Source organism: Harpia harpyja, chromosome 9, assembly GCF_026419915.1.
Source record: "Harpia harpyja isolate bHarHar1 chromosome 9, bHarHar1 primary haplotype, whole genome shotgun sequence".
NCBI lineage: Eukaryota > Metazoa > Chordata > Aves > Accipitriformes > Accipitridae > Harpia > Harpia harpyja.
The window spans coordinates 22463404-22481614 of NC_068948.1; the positions used below are offsets into that span (position 1 = coordinate 22463404).

The window sequence follows — 18211 nt, forward strand, 5'->3', positions numbered from 1 at the left end:
GCCAGGATTCAACAAAACAGTTCAGACAGCATGAAATCAGAATGAAAATTAACATTCATCAAAAAAATTACTTAGTATTTTGCTTTGCCCTAGACGTACCTCTGTTTGACAAGGTAAATATCCCATTCTGCTGCCCAGACACAGACCAAGACCACTCCTTTCCCAAAGGCAACTGGCACAGGTCTGAGGCAGGGTGAGGACAGGACACCATCTCTTTTCCAGCTGGTGAACCTGGGGAAGAGGAGCTCCCTCCTGATCCAACATGGTCACTCTGACAGGTGTTAGAGTGGGCTGTGCTCCTCACAGTCATGTACGGTAGGATGGGCAATTGCTCATGGGCTTGTCAGAGCCACAGCAGAAGCTAAATCCAAAGCTCAGTCACCCTAATGTTCCTCTTCTGCTGTGGTTTCATAGAGGCAATCCAACTTTTGCAAATAACTCCACACAACTCACTTTTTGTGCCAGTGATCCTGTCTTCATTAGGGTTTGCCCTCTTTCCTTAAGAAAAAAAGAAAGGGCAGGGGGGAGACTAAGCAAATTGTTTCCCTTCTGCAGAGAGCATTTGCTCAGCCCTCCAGCACCGGGAGACAAATTATCTTTTGGTGCAAGGGCACAGAGTTCAGTGGAGTTCTGCTAGCAAAGAGCCTGCCCCAGGTCTCCATTCTTGATTCCCGCTTTCTAACAAGCATCCCATTGCTGAGCCCGGATTAAAAAAGGGGCACCCGCACAGCTAAGGAGACCCAGGCTCCCACTCCCTCCTCCTGCCTTCCACAGCAGACCTAACACAAGAAAAATAAGATCTGAGAGTCATCAGACATAACATCTTATTTATTCCTTACAGCTGCCCCTGTTCTTTCCCCCATATCATTATGGTCAAAATACACAGCAATTACAGTCCCCCCTGCGGGTACGTTCTCTGCGAGGTTTTGAAGTGCAGCTCTGAAGCAGAGCTCCATCTAAATAGAACCAGCTTTGAGATCTGCATCCCACAGCTCAGCAAGAAGCCGGCAAGTCAAGTCCTTGACAAAACGTCAGTCTTCCTCAACAAGCCAGCTAGAACACAGATTTCCATGCCCTCTGCTCTAGTGATTCCCTTTGCCACATCAAAGGTCTGCAATGTCTGACAGCATAATTCAACAAATTACTCCCTCTTGTTGCTTTCTACCACTCCTGTTGTCACAGTATTGCCTCCAAAGCTTCCCCTTGCCCCTGCAGAGCAAGGTTACCCCAGCATTTAAACATCAGACAACAGGTTTACCTGACACTTTACAGTCAGCGAAGGTCAAGCCCTGCACAATTTATGGTGCTACTGGAAGCTGGTGACTACAGTTCCTGTAGCTGTGCATTTAGCCAAATCCCTTCTCCAGGCACAGCCTCATCCCACGTGCCATAGCCCCCCCCCCCCCCTCAGTCCACTGAGCCTGAAGGCACATTTTTCATTGCCCTCTGAGCCTCAAACTCCAGAAGTTGCATTCTCCCCTCTCTCCAGACCTCCATGTGCCCAGGCACTTTGCAGCACTGCTGCAGCTCCAAGCATTTGAAGCTATCATTATACACTCAGATTCCTGCTTTACTGCCTGGATTGTGCTCCATCTCCAATTGAAGGGGACACAGCTCTCCCCTTCTTTTACTGCTCAAGCATCCCCAAGTAACTGACTGGCACTGGGCTCACATCTGTTTTAGACAGCCTTCTCTTTGCCTCCAGCTTGCTATAGCCACTTTTCTAGCTAGAAGAGAGTTCAGCCAGAAGCATGCAGCTTCACTCATTTTCTTTAGGAAAGAAGTTGTATCCCAGATCCAGGGATGATCCCACACCTTTCACAAACTGTGCTGTGACAGTTCAGAACTAGATGTCTGTACCACACTAACACAGTGGGTATCTAGACCCACGGCACACAGTAGTAACAGACAATTCTTAAATAAGCAAAGATCTACCATTTCTTCTTAGCAAGGAGGGCTGTGTTTTTATACAACAGCTTTCCAGCCGGCTCACTATAGCAGATTGGTGGCCTACAGTTAACTCACTTCCCAGTACTTGCTGCCAGATCACACTGGGAACAGATTTCCTGGGTCAGAAAAGATCAGAGCCAGGTAAGATTCATTTGCTTTTAACATCCTGCCTCAGTAACTCTTTGTGCGAGGACTGCATGGTTAAAACTGCTCCCAGGTTTATGGTATGGGATGTCCCACTTGGGCTCACAGATGGCTAAGCAGCAGAGGGTATCACTGATTTCCAGAGTTGTAATTGCCCTGAACAAGTACCAGACTCTGCAATAAGCACCGTAATAGCATAAGAGACAATCCCTCTGCCAGAATAATCACAAACTATGTTATCAGCATGAACTCAGATGAAGACATGTAGTTTTCACCATAAAGTACCTTACCATTAAGGAGCACAAAAATTGAGCGGACCAACTTCAGACAAAAGGCCAAGAGTAGAAATGAACACCCAAATGTAGAAATGGACACAGAGTGACCCTGGCTGTAGTGAGGGAATAAAAAAGTCAGACAGAAGCATAACACCTCTTCCATTTAGTTTCCAGAAATCCTCAACAACAGAGAATTATTCCACTAACCAAGGGCTTTTCTACACAATAACTTCTGCAGTTTGGGGCAATGCAGCCATGCATTTGAGTATATGCACATTCAGTGTGTACAGGCTTGTAGCTGAAAGCTTTGCATCCTTCTCTCTTCACTGCTGTTGAAACATTTTGACTCCCCAACCCTAAAAACTCTGGTTCTGCAATAATTCCCCATACAGTCAAACTACAGTTTCAGGCATATCCCATTACCTGCTGAGTATGAGATCCTCAAAGTGCAACTGTTTGCAATCCGATTTTTCCCCATAAGAAACAATGGGATAGAGAGGAATGTGTGCTGGCACTCCAGAAATGCACACAACCTAAATACACAAGGATAACATGCACAACATGGAAGATGAAGAGACAGAAGCAAGACCACTGGGGTTGTCAGCTGCCCATTCAACACCTGGTAATGACAAAAATAGTAGAGGAGATTCTAACTGCTTTTAAAATACCAAGAAATAACTGCTTACTTGCCTGAAGTTTAGAGTAGAAAATCCCTTTATAACACAAAATTTAACTTCATGATGTCCCGGTGACCCTGTCTGACCCATCTTCAAACAGATCACCATTCTGCTGATGAAGGATCTCAGCTGCTTCACCTGCGAGACTGAACACCTGACAAATCTTTCACTGCCAGTAGTCCTGCTGCCTCTTCCTATCCATTACATTTTCATCATCACCTTCAGATGCCTGCTGCTCACCAAGGTCAATTAAGGATGAAGGATGAAGGAAAACAGGACAATGACAACAGTAACTAGAGTAGGGTATTAAATAACTGACAGCAGAGCTCTGAAACAGAAGCAACAGATAGCAAGGCATTACTGTACACAAGCTTTTACAATGCAAACGCAGTATAGACAGGGTAATTAATCTGCTCCCCAGGTCTGGAAAACCCTAACTACTCACACCTTCTATGATTTTTAAGGACAGAGGAGCTTCTCCGTGATCCAGATCCAGCCCACCTCTGAGTTGTACTGCCATTTTGAGGTGTTCCCTCTGCTATGGAGCATTCTCAGTATCAAGGCACAAAAACATACTATTCCAAACAAAGCTGCAGAGCAAGAAAGTGTCCTATCCTCAGAGAGCTTGCTATAAGCATTAACAATACTTGCACTACCACTTTTCCTACTTAGAGAATCCTTCCCATCCCCACTGTCTGGTTCACTAGGTAGAAAATACCTGCTCTGGATCAACTCCTTCTTACTGTCTTCCTTCTCCAGCATTGCCAGTTCCAGGTTGGACATCATTGCTCTCCAGACATGACTTGTTTTAAAAGTGTTTTTCTTTTGTTTTGCTTTTTACATTCTGTATTTGCTGTGGTACCTTGTGCTTTTAGGCTGGTGTTTTCAGTTTCTTCTTAGCAGTTACAGGCACTACCCAAAAAACCAAAACAGAACAAAAAGCTCTCCAAATCGTAACACAAATAGCCAGGGATTTCATGAAAAGTCTGATACTGAAAGAAAGTGAGGAGGATTTGAAAGACTTTTCTTCTGCAGTTCAAGCAGAGTCCTCAGAAATAACACAGCAGAACTGTGGAGGGTCCCACCAAAACATGCAAAGCCCTAATTCATGCCTTGCCTTTTTTTTTTTTTTAACCCTCAGCTTCACGTGAAGATCAGGCCTTAATATTTCAGTAGGAACCAAGATTTCATGCATTGGCCATATTCCAAAAACTTATGCTACCTACATGACACATGCTAGAATCAAACAAAGCATTACGGGTTAGTTAATTTTTTCTGCTCCATGTACCTCCACAGGCAAAAGAAATAGGCTTCTGAATTTGAAATGGAGTCTCTGAAGTTTCTGCAGAGCTTCACTTCCCAAAAAGCAAATATTTACATCCCCTAGCACCAGCTGCCTCTTTTCTTTTCTCCTCCATTTCATTTCCAGATGCATTGTTGGTGCATCTGCTCTATTAATTAAAACTGATTTACACAAGACAAAATTGAATCCTTAATACAACCCTTCAGTGGAAACGAGTGATGTCTAAAATTGCACTTACGTCTTTCAAAATTCCCATGTCCCACTTTCTCACCTCTGCTGCTTGAAAAGTGTTTTGCTCTGTTCAAGTCCATAGGGCATTCCTATAGCTGAAAACAAAAAAATTCAGCCTAACCTGACTCTCCTGACCTACTCTTATCACTTGCCATCAATTATTAACATGGTGGGCATTCAGGAGAAGGCAGGTGGTGTTTGGCTATTTGTTTTCATGATCTGACCATTTTTCAGGCTCATCTTCAGGAGAGCAAGGAGTAGTGATGTAGTTTGGCTTCTGACCTGAGCTGACCTTACAGTGTTCAGCAAGGCATAAAACAGCACATGAGTGGTAAAGCAAAGCAAAACACCAGAGCTGAGGAGCAAGCAGCTTCACCACTGTGCATCACCACCACTACCAGGTGTCCTTCCTCAGAAGAGAGTTATTGGCCTCTGACTCTGGGGTTTGCCTCTTGTTTGTAATCCAGTGGTAACTTCAAGTCAGGAGGGTTACTTACCAATCCTTGCCTTTCATGATAACTGTATCTATAAGAACTTGACATCTTCCAGACGCTGTTCAGAAGGGCTTGAGGCAGGGAGGGGAAGAGAAGAGCATACAGACAGCACAGTCTCAATTTGTATTCCCTCTGGAAACAGGACAAAACCCCTCTGCAAACTAGAGAGGAGGTTCTGTCCATGTTTTTCCCACTTCCTCCTATTTCTGAACACCTTTCTGAGACCCTGCTGGCTATTTTAACAGAACCTTGCCCTCCCAGTATCCACATGATACATCAGCCACAAAGGCCATCTCAGTCCCCATATCTTAATCCCAGCTTCAATTTAATCTCTGCTGTGAAAAGCCACAGAAGTGCAGTCCTTAAAACCTCATCTACCTTCAGGTGAAAAAATAAATGTACAAGTTGGCTCTAAGAGCAGATGGTGTCTAAAGGAAATGATGATAATTAAGCTTCACAGTTGTAGATTTCCAAGGGACTACTTCACTCCACCACCAGACCTCTAGGCCAGTGCAGCAGTTATGAAAATTATAAGTTTCATCACATTTTATTAATTGCTAATTACTGCTTCATTACTTCCACTCATGCTCCTGAGACTGCTGCTGTCACCGTTTCCTTCAGGAAATGGTTCAGGTCACTCCAAAACTGCAAAGAGTGAGCTGATGAGTAAAGTCAGTTACTGAAATGTAAATAGGTATTCTCAGCCACTACATGTGCTTAGACCCAAACCTGTTCTGAGGTCTGTTACACTTGCTAAGCACACTTTTTAATCAGGATCACACTAGAGGACTCAGAAGAGGCCTGCAGCTGCTGTTCTAGCTCCACTTTAGCAAACCCTTCTGTCCCAGCATCCAGCCTAAGGAGCAACAGCTGTCCTGTCTGTCCCCTCTGTAACCCACTGAGAAACTAGGCAGACTGAATTTCACATTGGAGGCTAATCCGCTTCCTATTCAAACTACCCCCAGAAGTCTGAGCAAGTACAGTTAGAATCTGGTCTCAGTTTTCTCACACAGAGCAACGATACTTACTCCATGTGGAAGGTGTGGGAATTAAAAGCTGGACAATATCCAGAGCTTTGAACATGTTTCCAAGTCTGAAAACCATATTAAAGTACAGAACTTTCACAAAACTAGTCACATAATTAAGAGCCAAACCACTTACATGAATATAAATTTATGGGCTTATACTACCCCGTTTCATAATGGAAACAAGGCCAATTTAGGTTTTATTCAGTGCCAGTGCTATTAACTGTGCATCTTCGGCATAACTGTACTTCTCTATAAATCTAAATTTCATTAACACCCTGAAATCAATTACTTTGTGATTTGTAGTTAAGGCCATAGTACTGACAGTTATTAAACACCCAGCCTGCTCTGGTATTTCCATGCAAAGTGCAAGCTCACCCTAGTTGAGGACTAGCCTCTTCAGCATCCCCAGAGAGCAGAGGTAAGTTTTTGAACTAGCTCTCCTCTCACTCCCAATACATTAGCTGGCTCCAAGTCCCTTTCAGTTTGTGCCAATGCTCAATGCCAGTTTTAAGAGATGCAGGCCTGCTATGTGTTTTTCAGGTGTGACAGCAAGCCTCCGCTGCTGAACATCACCATTTCCACCAGCCAGGAATCCTATAGCCATCCCAGTCCTAGGTGCACTAATCCCAAACACATCCTGTGCTACTGATCTACTCCACACAGGGCTCTATATATTGTCTACACAGCTTGCAGCGCGGTTTACTCAAGCTACATAGCTGGGTACCTTCTACCAGCATTGCTGCAGTAATGAAGGCAGGGAGCCCCAGCTGCTCAGATGGGTCCCATGATTCAGAAATCCCCAGGAGCAGCAGTTCTGCCCCACACCTGCACTCCTCCAGCGAACACTCATCTGTCAGAGAGCATCATTATTTGAGGGAACATGTAGCTATTTAGCAGCCACCTTGGAATGGAGTTTAACTGTGACCCCAAGACAGATTTCATTACATTGCAACTCAACAGCATCAAGTTGTGCTCTGTCATCAACCTGGGGCAGTCAACTGATTATAAAGCAAGTATTTAATCACCTTAAGCCACCAGAGACTTAAGTTAAGACACTTCACCACCACAGTCCCTTCATTCCTTAGTCTAATTGAGGTTTCATTACCGACTGGCTACTGGGTCATTGTTTTGAGGCACAGGTACCTGACAGCTTAGGACCTAAGGGGACCTCCACATGAACTTTCAGTTGTATCAGGCAGCATTCATCTCTTAGCTATACAGATAATGATCTCTGCCTTCAGCAACAAATAAGATTTGAATATCTATCCACTTCTCCCTGCTATCCCCCAATTTAGATGAATCAATTCGCCAACAAGTGACAGTCACTTCTCCCTGCTATCCCCCAATTTAGATAAATCAACTCTTTAACACGCAACAGTCATCTTCGTTTAGTAAAGCACTATGAAGACGCACTTTAATAGATGTGTTCAAGTTTCCTATGGAGGAAAAATATTGTTTTAATAAAAGGGGCCACTAACTGCGGTGCACTAGTTCAAGTACAAGTTGTATTATTGGTAAAATTTCATCTCCCCAGTCTCGCTGGGGGACACCAAGGACCTGACACAACACACTAAGAGAGAATTTGCTAAATACCTGTTCAGCCAGGGAGAGAGCTTATTTGCTTTGTGCTCAGTGATTTGGCTTAGCTTTCAACACCAACTATGTAAACTCAAAAACTGGCATATTAAGATCTATCAAAATTCAAACAAGTTATATAGTCAACATAATGTAGTGTATAAATTGACTTTAAGGTCTGAAGAAGTCACATATGCAGATTTTAAGGTCTGCAGCAGTAAAATGAAGACATCCACATTTTCCCTTTACTTTCTAACCTGCCATTTCATATGTTTTTAGGCACTGTTTTTATACTGTTATATTGGGAATGCAAATATTTCATAGAACTGTTTATGAGTTTGAATACAATTCTGAGCATTTACATTTCCCTATAATTCGGTAAAACCACATGAAACAGTATTTCCACCAAAATCAATTTGACAACCCCTCTAACAGGCTCTTCCAACCCAACCCCCCATTTCAAAGACCATTCACTTCTAAAGTCCTCACGTCCCCTGAAGTACATTTTGACATTAACAGCCAATGTTTACAGTCTAGAGCTTCACTAAAATCAAGCAAGACACTGTCCTGCATTTCAGCATACATCCAATACCACTTCTGGTTTAAAGATTTCCTCAACACAACAAACACCTACTAGCTATAAAGAAATTAAGGTATCAGAACAGTATACATTTCTTGTGTCATCTCATACCTCTAGGACACAGAATGATCTTCCCCAGCTCTCTAATTTGGAGTTCACTTCCAAAGAGAAAGGCAATAAAAAAAAATTAGCATTAATAATTGCAATCAAAACTAGTTAGCAAGCAGTCTCAAGACAAATTGGGTAGCCAAATCAAAGACAATCAGCCAGAACCCTTGTCAGTATGGCAGAGCCAACCCTGAGGAGTAAGGCACACAGCTTTTTCTTAGTACCATTCAGTGAAGGCAAGCACTTGGAATGAAAACATTTGGATAAGGACTAATAATAGACTTTGCAGACAGAAATACAGTGTATAACAGCCTTGTCCTACCAGAGTGGCTGTCATAGCCACTGAAGATCCTTAAGACAAAATCCTTGCTGTTAAAAAGCTACAGCAACCATACAAGGGGATGTAGATTGTAAGGCTTGGTGACACGGCCGACGGAACTGTGTGCAGGCCTCCTACACACTGCTTTGACCACGTTTGCAACTGGAGTCTCTCTTTGAGATAGCAAACTGAAAAAGTAAAGACAGTTAAAGAAAGTGAGAACAAAACACCACCCCCACTGAGCAGGGTGCTCCAATGCCCCTGTACCCTTTGCTCATTAAGGATGGATCAAAATGGCAAGATGAGGAAACTGTGGCTCAAAAAAATGAAATATTAAACCTCCCCAGACTTCTCCCTACCATGCTTCATTGTTTTTTTCCACATTTGGTAATGAAACACGTAAATAGAAACATTTTAAACCTAAAATAAAATACTTTATTTCCTCCAAACAACATTTTTTTTCCTTTCTTTTTAAAAAAGGTCTTTTAACACTCATTTGCAGACCAAATGAAAATATGCAATAGCCATGTAAACCAACATACCCACATCTACTTAGAAAAATACATACATCCTTCAAAACAAAAGCATACATGGATTAATTAAAGTGAAATCTTCATGGCTGTACAATCCTGGGGGTTTCCACACCTGCAAACATGAACATACCCATGTGTAGAAGAAAGGTGGCACACAACTTGGGGAACTGTTTGTTCAGGTCGTTATGCCTCAAAGCCTTTTTTTAACAATTTTTAGCAAGGAAAGGCTAGCAAATCCTGCCAGCTGCATGTTATATGAGCCTCTCCTGGCTGGTGGATAAGTTTCCTGCATTTAAATGTCTCCTAAAGGTTCTGCTTGTTATAAGCATAAGTGTCTGCAGCCACTGGCTAATTCTTTTAGCAAATTTCATTCTTAAGGCTTGAAATCAGCTCTGGACCCATACAGAGTCACAAGAGAGGGCTCGACGGCAATCCAAATTATTGCCTAAAGAGTAAGCAATGAACAGTCATGGACTGAGCACTTTTCTGGCATAAACAGCTCCATTTGATCTTTCTGGCAAGTGACTGAAGCACACAAAGAACTGGAACTAAGGATATCAGCATGGCATTCACAAAAATAGTTGCAAGAATGAGATGGAAAAACCATTACCAGACTTTGGCAAGGAAATTTTAATCTCAGTCTTTACTCACTAAAGTGCTAAAAAAAAGAATAAAAGACTTATATTCAAAGGCTACAAGGTGAAACTTAGAGACGCTGGTTTAAAAGTGGGAAATAGGGACTAGTACTGATAAACACCACCATTTCATACCACCCAAAATGGTAAGACAAGTTACACAGGGATTCCCCCACTTCACTATTAAGAATTAAATCAACTGTAAATTAAAAGGATGTCAAAAGACAGTTTTTAGGGATGGTAACAGGAGGCTATAAGGCTCTGAGGCTTCAGCTTACTGGTCAACCCTTGAATCCTTGATTCACTGGAAGCAATGTTATTCTGCATCCTAAAGCACCCAGCTTTAGGTCAGAAATCAAGGTGGTTTTTTTCCTCCTACTTTCTACATGGGCAATATTAATCCCTTTCCATTAAATCCCAAGTTGTTTTTCTAACAGAATACAATTCTGCTACATAGTCTACTTTTACAACTGGTAATTTGACATATTCATCTTAAATTAAGATTAATAGACACCAATTAGTATCATTCTAATAGACTACCAGATTTCATACTAGAAATCTCTTTTTTCTTTTTTTTGTAGAAATTAAATTGGAAAGCCAGTTGCAAGAACACATACAATCTGTGCACATCCAAATGAATCTCAATACAATACAAATTTAGTAAGAATAAGTAGCAAGTCTCTTAACTTTAATGGAATGCAACTTAAAAAAAAAATAGCATTTTCACTTAGCTGAGTACCCAATTCATTCAACCCTCATGCAACTGATTTCAAAATGTTATGCTGTCTTAAAACAAAAGATCCAAAAAGTTTCAGAAAAATAATGTAGTTCATAGCTAATCATTGGGGCCTAAATATCAGTCCTTCATTGAAACCTGCAACAGCAGAGCTGCAAAACTAAATTTACCTCGTTTGCATGAATCTCAATCACGTCATAACCAACTTATTCTTTCCACCCCCTCTATCTTCCCCTGTGTGAAGCCTGAAACTCCTAATTATGAAAACCAATACCCAGTTCATCTTCAAACCAGTAAAAAAACAACTTAAAAGCAGCCAGGATACTGAGACACTTCATCAGGTGTCACCCAAAATCAAATCAAATTGGCCAAAAACTGACAGCCTCGATGAAGGCAGGAGTCACCAGACCCTCTCCACAAAGGTTAATACATTCTTCCCGTGCATTCTTACATATTCCAAAAGTCACAACAGAAATCAAGTGTCACTTCTTCTCAAAGAAATCTTTGGTCTAAAAACAGCTAGGACAATGCAGGATTCTCACAATTAAAAGGACAAGTGTCATTCCTAACTTTGAAACTCCTGCCATTAAGACAAGAGTAATAATAAAAAAAGACCACATCCTTTCTTTTTAACAGGAACAGCTACTGTCAAAGCATTTCTCCTGTCATCTCCCCACATCTGCCAACAAAAAAGTTCGAGTAAATCAGCCATCAGGATCCACAGGACATTGGATTTCCTTCTGTTTAGAGATCTGGCTTTCCACAGGAGTGCTTGCACACATTTCTTTGGGGATACTTCCAAACAGATGGATTATGCTTCCCCACCAGCTCAGTCTACTGTATCTTGAAGTACACAGTCCTAACTTCCCCAAAGCTTTGTGACCATCTAAAATGTTTTCTCCTAAAAATTTATGAAAAAAGACAGACTGTCTGACATTATAGGGAATGGCGGGATGGGAGGAATCTCAAGGAAGTCTGCATAGTTTGTCAGATGTACGGAACAGACCAAGGAAAGCTTGAAAAAATAAATGCATTTTCCCTCATGGTCTGTCAGTAACCTCGGGATTTTACTTTAACTATAAAATAATAATTTAAAAATATTAGACTAATGTTAGTAAGAAAAAACCCAAGTTATTTAAGTACCTACTAGATGAGATGCTTCTGGCTACTCATGCCTCCACGGCAGAATATCACAGTGTAAGCACACCCATGCACTTGAAATATCTCATTTACCCCTGCTTTAAGAGACATCTTTTCAAATGCTTCAGCACAATTGGAGTTTCAGAAGCATTAATCACCTCTGAAACAGTGGCAGAGACACAGGGGTGTCTCTGGTGGACAATACCTTTATTCTGCTTTTTGTTTCACATAAAGATGGCTTTTACAGGTGATCTTTGATACTGTCTCATCATCCATTCTTCTACAGCATTTCTTCCCCCCTTCCTTATTTTGTTTTTCAGCATTTCTTTTTTATTTTTTGGTGAAAGTCATCTGTGGCATTGCTTGCACTCAAGCTTACAGGTTCAAAAAAATGATTTACAGGAGAAGCTCTTACTGCATGTTATCTCCCAATCTGTAGCCTCTGTTCCCTTCCTTCCTGGTTTGAGAGGAGCATGACTCAGCTCACAGCAAAAAGAGCAAGTTCTATTTAAATAAATTAAAATAGACAATGACCAATCCCAGAAGCTTTTGTTAGGCAGCTTCTATTTATGTGCAACTGTAAAAAGCAAGATTTTTAAAAAATGTTATGAATTAGACCTGAGCCACCAACTCATTCACCTATCATGTTATTAAATAAAAAATGAACTGTTAAATGCATTAAACTCTGCCCCGATCAACGTGGCAAGAAAGCCTATTAAATGTGCAGCACCTCCAGACAAAACAGTTTTTCAGCAGTGCTTTTAATCCCTTACCAGTAATCAATTATCCTTCAAGCTCCCACACTGTACAATTAGAAGTGCTTCCAGAAGGTGACTGGTAATTCATCAGGAGACTACATTTTCCTTCTTACTAACTCACTCTTATGACCTTTTTCTGCAAGATCTTGCACATATCAACAGCAAAGCCATTTTTCCTTTAAACATCATTTCTCCCTCCGAGCAGGTTTTTCCACATATACTACAAACTTAAAACTAAATGTTAATATACACAATTTAGGCCTCAAAATTTAGCTCTCAAAGGAGCAATACGGAAAATAAAATTTGACTCCCTTAAAGGAACAGTCAGTTACCAATTTCATCATTTTTATCCTTAAGGGGAACCAACTGAAATCTTAATCATACTTTCCCAAATAAAGTATTTCTTCAGCTTAATGCTTCTCCAGTGGTACCCAAAGCATTCCTTGATACGCAAATCTGTGCACGATCATGTTTTTAGCCTGAAAAACATTTGGAATTCCTCATTAATAGCTGCTGCCACAGACAGAAGCAAGTCTTCACTTTCACTCAGGAGTCTCAAATTATTCTAAGGAGGACCCAAAAGCCACTTAAAAATAACATAACAGCCCATTCATTGATGGGGAGACAAAGCCATACAATAACCTGTCAAAAACCATACAGCCTGCTGCTCTTTGCATAAACAAAATTAAAACCCAAGAGCATCTTTGCCTGGACACCTCTGCTACTGCTTACAGGCAGTCATTTTCAACCCAGCCTTTGAGAGACAGCTGCCTGCTCAAAAGACACTCATCCCTCAAGTCTTTCATCAGGCTTGCACACTGCTGAACGTTCTGGCCCAAATCTCACATTTCAGCTTCTACAAACCCTGGAAAAGTACACAGGTGCATCAAAGCTCCCACATGTTGCTCCACAGAAGAGGGCTAATGTCACACAACAGCATCCCCCATTGTCTGGCCTGATGCAAGACATATAAATCACCATACCACCTCTCATCATGAAGGCACAGTTCTGACCTAGGTGGCACACAAATTGACTCAGGGAGAGCTGTGACAGAGGAGAAACAGTTTCTCCACTGCAATCACTGTCCCTCCCAAGTCCCCCACCCCTGAGATTAAGCCTCAGGTTTCTGTACAACAGGCCAATATGGTGCAAGTGGGACTGATACCTCAAAACATCCTCCCAACACTAACAATGTCACACCAAGGTTTTACAGTTAAAGTTACCTTCACATTAACAATGTTTTTAACACCTTCTACCTGCCTGTGAAGCAAGGTCTAGCAACAGCAACTCACTCAACTCTAGAATTATTCTAAAGTGAAATATTACTAGTCATTTGCTGCTGCTTAGCTTGCACAATCAAGTGGAGTTGTCTCTTTGCAATGGCTGTGTTCAAATCCCATAAGAACTCCAACAGTTTGCCCTGGAGGAGAACCTCCATAGGCACAAACTGCAAAACTTGCTGGGGAGAGTCCGTATCTAACAAAGAGCTCATTAGTTTCTTCAGATGCTGCAGATATTCAACAACTGGATTTGGGAGGCCTCGGTAACCAACGCACAGCAAAGCAGTGCTAGTCCTTAGTGGTTCATGGGAGGTCGGACAAGCAAACGTGATATATCTGAAACAGCAATGCAGTATAAAGACCAGGCCAGCTGTGAAGCGTGTAAAACAAGAAAGAATAGGCAAAATCAATGCATCTCCCATTGTAAGCTGATTCAACGAATGCAGAACACACTCCAAAAGCTGTTGCTGGTACTTTGGTTCTCCATCATAAAGCAAAGAGAAGCTAAAAGTCAGCAGTGTGGCCGAGTCCAGGAGCTTTATTTCCATACTGGGTTGGTTTTCAGTATCACAGAGGGATGGAAAGTCCACCACAAGGCACTTGAATTGGTCACTACATCTTTCATTTATGACTTCCTGATGACTCCGGGAAAGATCAGACACTTCTGCCAGTATCAGTTCCCCAGGAAGAACTTCACAGGAGTGACAAATCTGCAGCATTTGTCTGCTTTTCAGCCTCCCCCCCACCAATTCATTCATAGCTTCAGTAAGATTTTCGAAGACTTGACCATCACAAAACGGAGAACATTTTACCACTGGTAGTCTTTTTCCTTCCAAAATGTACCACAAGCTACAGTCGAGGTTAGAAGACGATCCTTCCAAGATGCACATTTTACCAGCATTATTTAAACTATGCTCTTCAGCCCAGTGATTAAAATAGCCCTCTGCCACTTTATCATTCCATGTCAGGGTTTCCAGCATCTTCCTTTCATTGTACGTACTAAAATATTTGTTTCTTTGCCCAAACCATTTTGCATTCATGCTGCAACCAGTCTGAGATTTCTTGACAAGCCAGTTATTTCTGGCAATGGGTTTCATACGAAGTCTTTGCATGAAGAACTCTACCGCACAATCTCTTAACTTGTTCAGTTTCACCTGCTCTGCTTCTTCCATGCGCTCAAAGAGATGGATATTCTCAGAGATAGTCTCTACCTGGCACTTGTGGAAGAACATGCAACACTCTTCATGTATTTTAAGAAAAGATTCTGGCAGCATATGCTGGGGAAAAAGTGCTTTGTTGACCATTTCTGTTCCAAAGTTCTGTATCATCTTAGAAAGCAGCAGATGAATGCTTTCTCTGCCCATATAACGAAGACAAATCACATAGGCCTCTGAGTTTCCAGCTTTGCTAGTGGCTGGCTTAAAGACATGGACCTCCTCAAAAGAGCAGTTTAGCAGAAAGAGCAGATTGGTAGAACTGTGTTCAAACAGCGTGAACATCTTCAAAACAAAGGATCCTCCAGTGCCTAGGATCATTAAAGCAGTGACCGTTTCACAGTAATGAAGGGGTGAGACAAGAGCCTCCTGTTCACCTGGATTTCCCTGGCAATCAAAGCTGCCATCAGCAGTTACCAAGTGAACTGTGGCCATATTACTTACAAAGTTCTGAAGCCCTGTTAGATGTTTCAAAGTCATCACATCACCAGTGTTATCCGGGCCAAAGTACCACCACGGCAACGTATTTGCTATAAGACGGTCATCCACGATCATCATCAGGGTGTCGTTTGCTTCATGATAGGGGTTTAGAGTATTAGCTACCCAATTCCAGTCACAAGGGACATGGTGGGATTTCAAGTAGTGATTGAGACTGGCTATAAAAGCTCCAGGTGCTTCACAGAGATGGACAGAATTCAGTTCTCCGTCCTGAAGAGCTTCTGCAGGGAGAAGAGGAAAACTGCACAGGATCTCGTGAAACTTGCACCATGCCTGGGTACACAGCTCAGCATTCACAGACTTCTTCACATGAGGAATTATTTTCCCTGCTTTATTGGTAAATGAGGTGTGCTGGTGCCATTCATCCAGATTCTTATCACTCAGTTGATTCTTCACTTCATTCATAGAGTTCTTCAGAGCCAGGAGTGAGTTGAATTCCTTGTGATTGCATGTAAAAGCATCACTGGGATCTGGTAGCTGCCATTCATTATTCACTGGCTTAGTGTAAGTAAACTTCTTCGCAAAGAGCTTCTCAATTTCAGAAAGAATTTCCGGACTGAACTTTTCAAGGTTTGCAGTCTGGTCAACATAAGGCTTCTTACATTTGTTCATTCTTGGATTGATTCACAACCTGGAGAACAGCAGAGGAGAAGAAACACTGTCACTCCAGTCATATATATATATATGTAAAAATAGACAAAGCTTTTTTAAAAAAAAAAAATTTCTCCTGTTTAACCTCTGTATTCCAGAATGAGAGAAATGCTTCACAGAATCATGCACCGATGAGGAAATAAATGAGGGCTATCCTAAATAAGGCTATTTGGAAATCAAGAGGTTCATAGGTCCAATCACCCTTCATGCTATTTACATAGAAAGTGAAGAATACTTGGCTGCTGCTTTGGCTCTTTGCTGACCTCTGAATACTCTGCTCACTATACAGGTCTAAACACTTACATACAAGTATCTCTCGGTCACAGAAGAGACCATACCACATGCTACACAAATTAAATAAGTGGCCCAGAAATCTTTTCATCCGATTATAGTAGTATTTATCCGAGAGCTCAAAGTACAGAGAGCAGGGAGCCACAAGCAACACCAGCTTTGAGAGGGAGCACAGCTGCTCCTCCTATTTCCCAAAAGCTAACACACCTCTTCCACCAAACCCAGTGTGATGCTGGGAGAACCCCCTCGATAACAGTCCCTTAACTGAAGAGACCCTGGTGAGAGGTTTAACACCAGCCTGCAAGCAAAACCCCTTTTCTGTGCTCAGCATCACAGCTCTCTGACAGGCCCCTGCAAGTCTTTATGCCTAGCTTTCCCTACTGGAAAAATAGCGATAAATGCAAAGTGAGAAGAGACTGTTGCATCCGTGGTCAACGTTAACTGGTGCTTGATGTTAAAGAAGAAAGTAGTACAAAGCGTTGTGCTTTGAGTGGATAAAGGCAGACTAACACAAGCATACTCCGTGCAAAGCTAACGAGTCCGCTATCATCTCCTCCAGTGCACAGCACAAAGCACACAAGGCAGAAGTTAGGTTCACTAACCAGAAATCAGCCAGCCAGCAATCTATTCAATACTAAGATGTTCATTTAAGCAAAATAATTTAATCAAAATTACCACAAGAGACAGGAAATCCCTCAGCATATCATTTTAATCATCCCCCAAATCATCCCATTCCCTCAGAAGCAAAATACAGTGATCTTAAGTGTTATAAAACAGTTCAGTGTGGAAAAAAATACTAGGTTAAAATTGAAAGAGTGGAGAAACTTTGGAAGCAAACAGGACAAAGAATGGCCAACCTAAACGCTTTACTCCTCCCCTTGAGTCCACATAGCATGTCAGGCCACAGCCCCACAACCATGGCCGTCTCCTCACATAACCATCAGCCCTCTGAGGAGAAGCACATAGTTATATACATACCAGTGAAGTTTCACCTCTCACTTCCCCAGTTTGACTGCCTTTCAATAAGCATATTTACTTTCACTTTCCTTTATGCAGATGTATTTTGGCTTTAATCTAGTTCCTTCTCACCACATGCACTGGGGAGAAGAGGAAAACAGAGGGAAACCCAGGAGACCACTGTGCCCTAAACCAGTTTTACTTCATTTTTAAATACAAACTATGAGCATGGCCTTTTAATTACAGCTCACACCAGCAAACCCCTAAACAAGCTATCATCCAAAGCACGACAAGGGAACAGGCAATCACCTGCTTTTTTCTTTTTTATAATTATTTCCAGTCCCCACTGGCCTGGACTCGATGCAAACCCACTTAAGGGCTCTAGGCTCCGCCCCATCCTGCAGCTCCTCACCCATCCCAGCGCCGGGGGAAGGCCGCCGCCCCGCACACCAGACCCCTCTCCCCTGTCTAGCAGCCAGTCCCGGCACACGCTGGGGGCTCAGGGCCGCGCCGCGCCCCCCCCCCCCCCCCCCCCGGGGAAACCCGCTCTCCCCTTCCCGCCCGCCGCCGCGCTACAGCCCGCCCCGCCGCAGCGCGGCCCTGCCGCCTCCCTCCGCCCCGGCCGCTCGTAGAGCCGCGCCCGCCCGAGGTGTCTCCCCGCGCCGCCCGCTCGCTACGCGAGGCCGCGGCTGCCGCGCGGCCTAGAAGGAACCGCCGCTCTTACCCGGCGGGCTGCGGCGGGAAGGGAAGGGAGGCAGGCCCGGCCCCCTCGCTCCGCCGCCCGGCCTCGCTACGGCCGCACCTCGCCGCACTGCCCTCTCTTCAGCGGGGCGC

General features: G+C 42.8%; 1 protein-coding gene across 4 annotated transcripts; it reads right to left on the bottom strand.

Moving 5' to 3' along the window:
• Window positions 1-9291: 9291 nt before the first annotated feature.
• Window positions 9292-18211, bottom strand: CMTR2 (cap methyltransferase 2). 4 transcript variants are annotated; one of them, XM_052796815.1, is made up of 2 exons: window positions 18102-18211; window positions 9292-16109 (listed from the first exon to the last, which is right to left on the bottom strand). In XM_052796815.1, exon 2 carries the CDS (start codon window positions 16088-16090, stop codon window positions 13796-13798), a length of 2295 nt encoding a protein of 764 aa, XP_052652775.1. In that variant the 5' UTR covers window positions 16091-16109; window positions 18102-18211; the 3' UTR covers window positions 9292-13795. The 4 variants fall into 4 exon arrangements, with proteins under 4 accessions (XP_052652775.1, XP_052652778.1, XP_052652776.1 ...); XM_052796818.1 differs by lacking the exon at window positions 18102-18211 and adding an exon at window positions 17687-17831; XM_052796816.1 differs by lacking the exon at window positions 18102-18211 and adding an exon at window positions 17399-17831.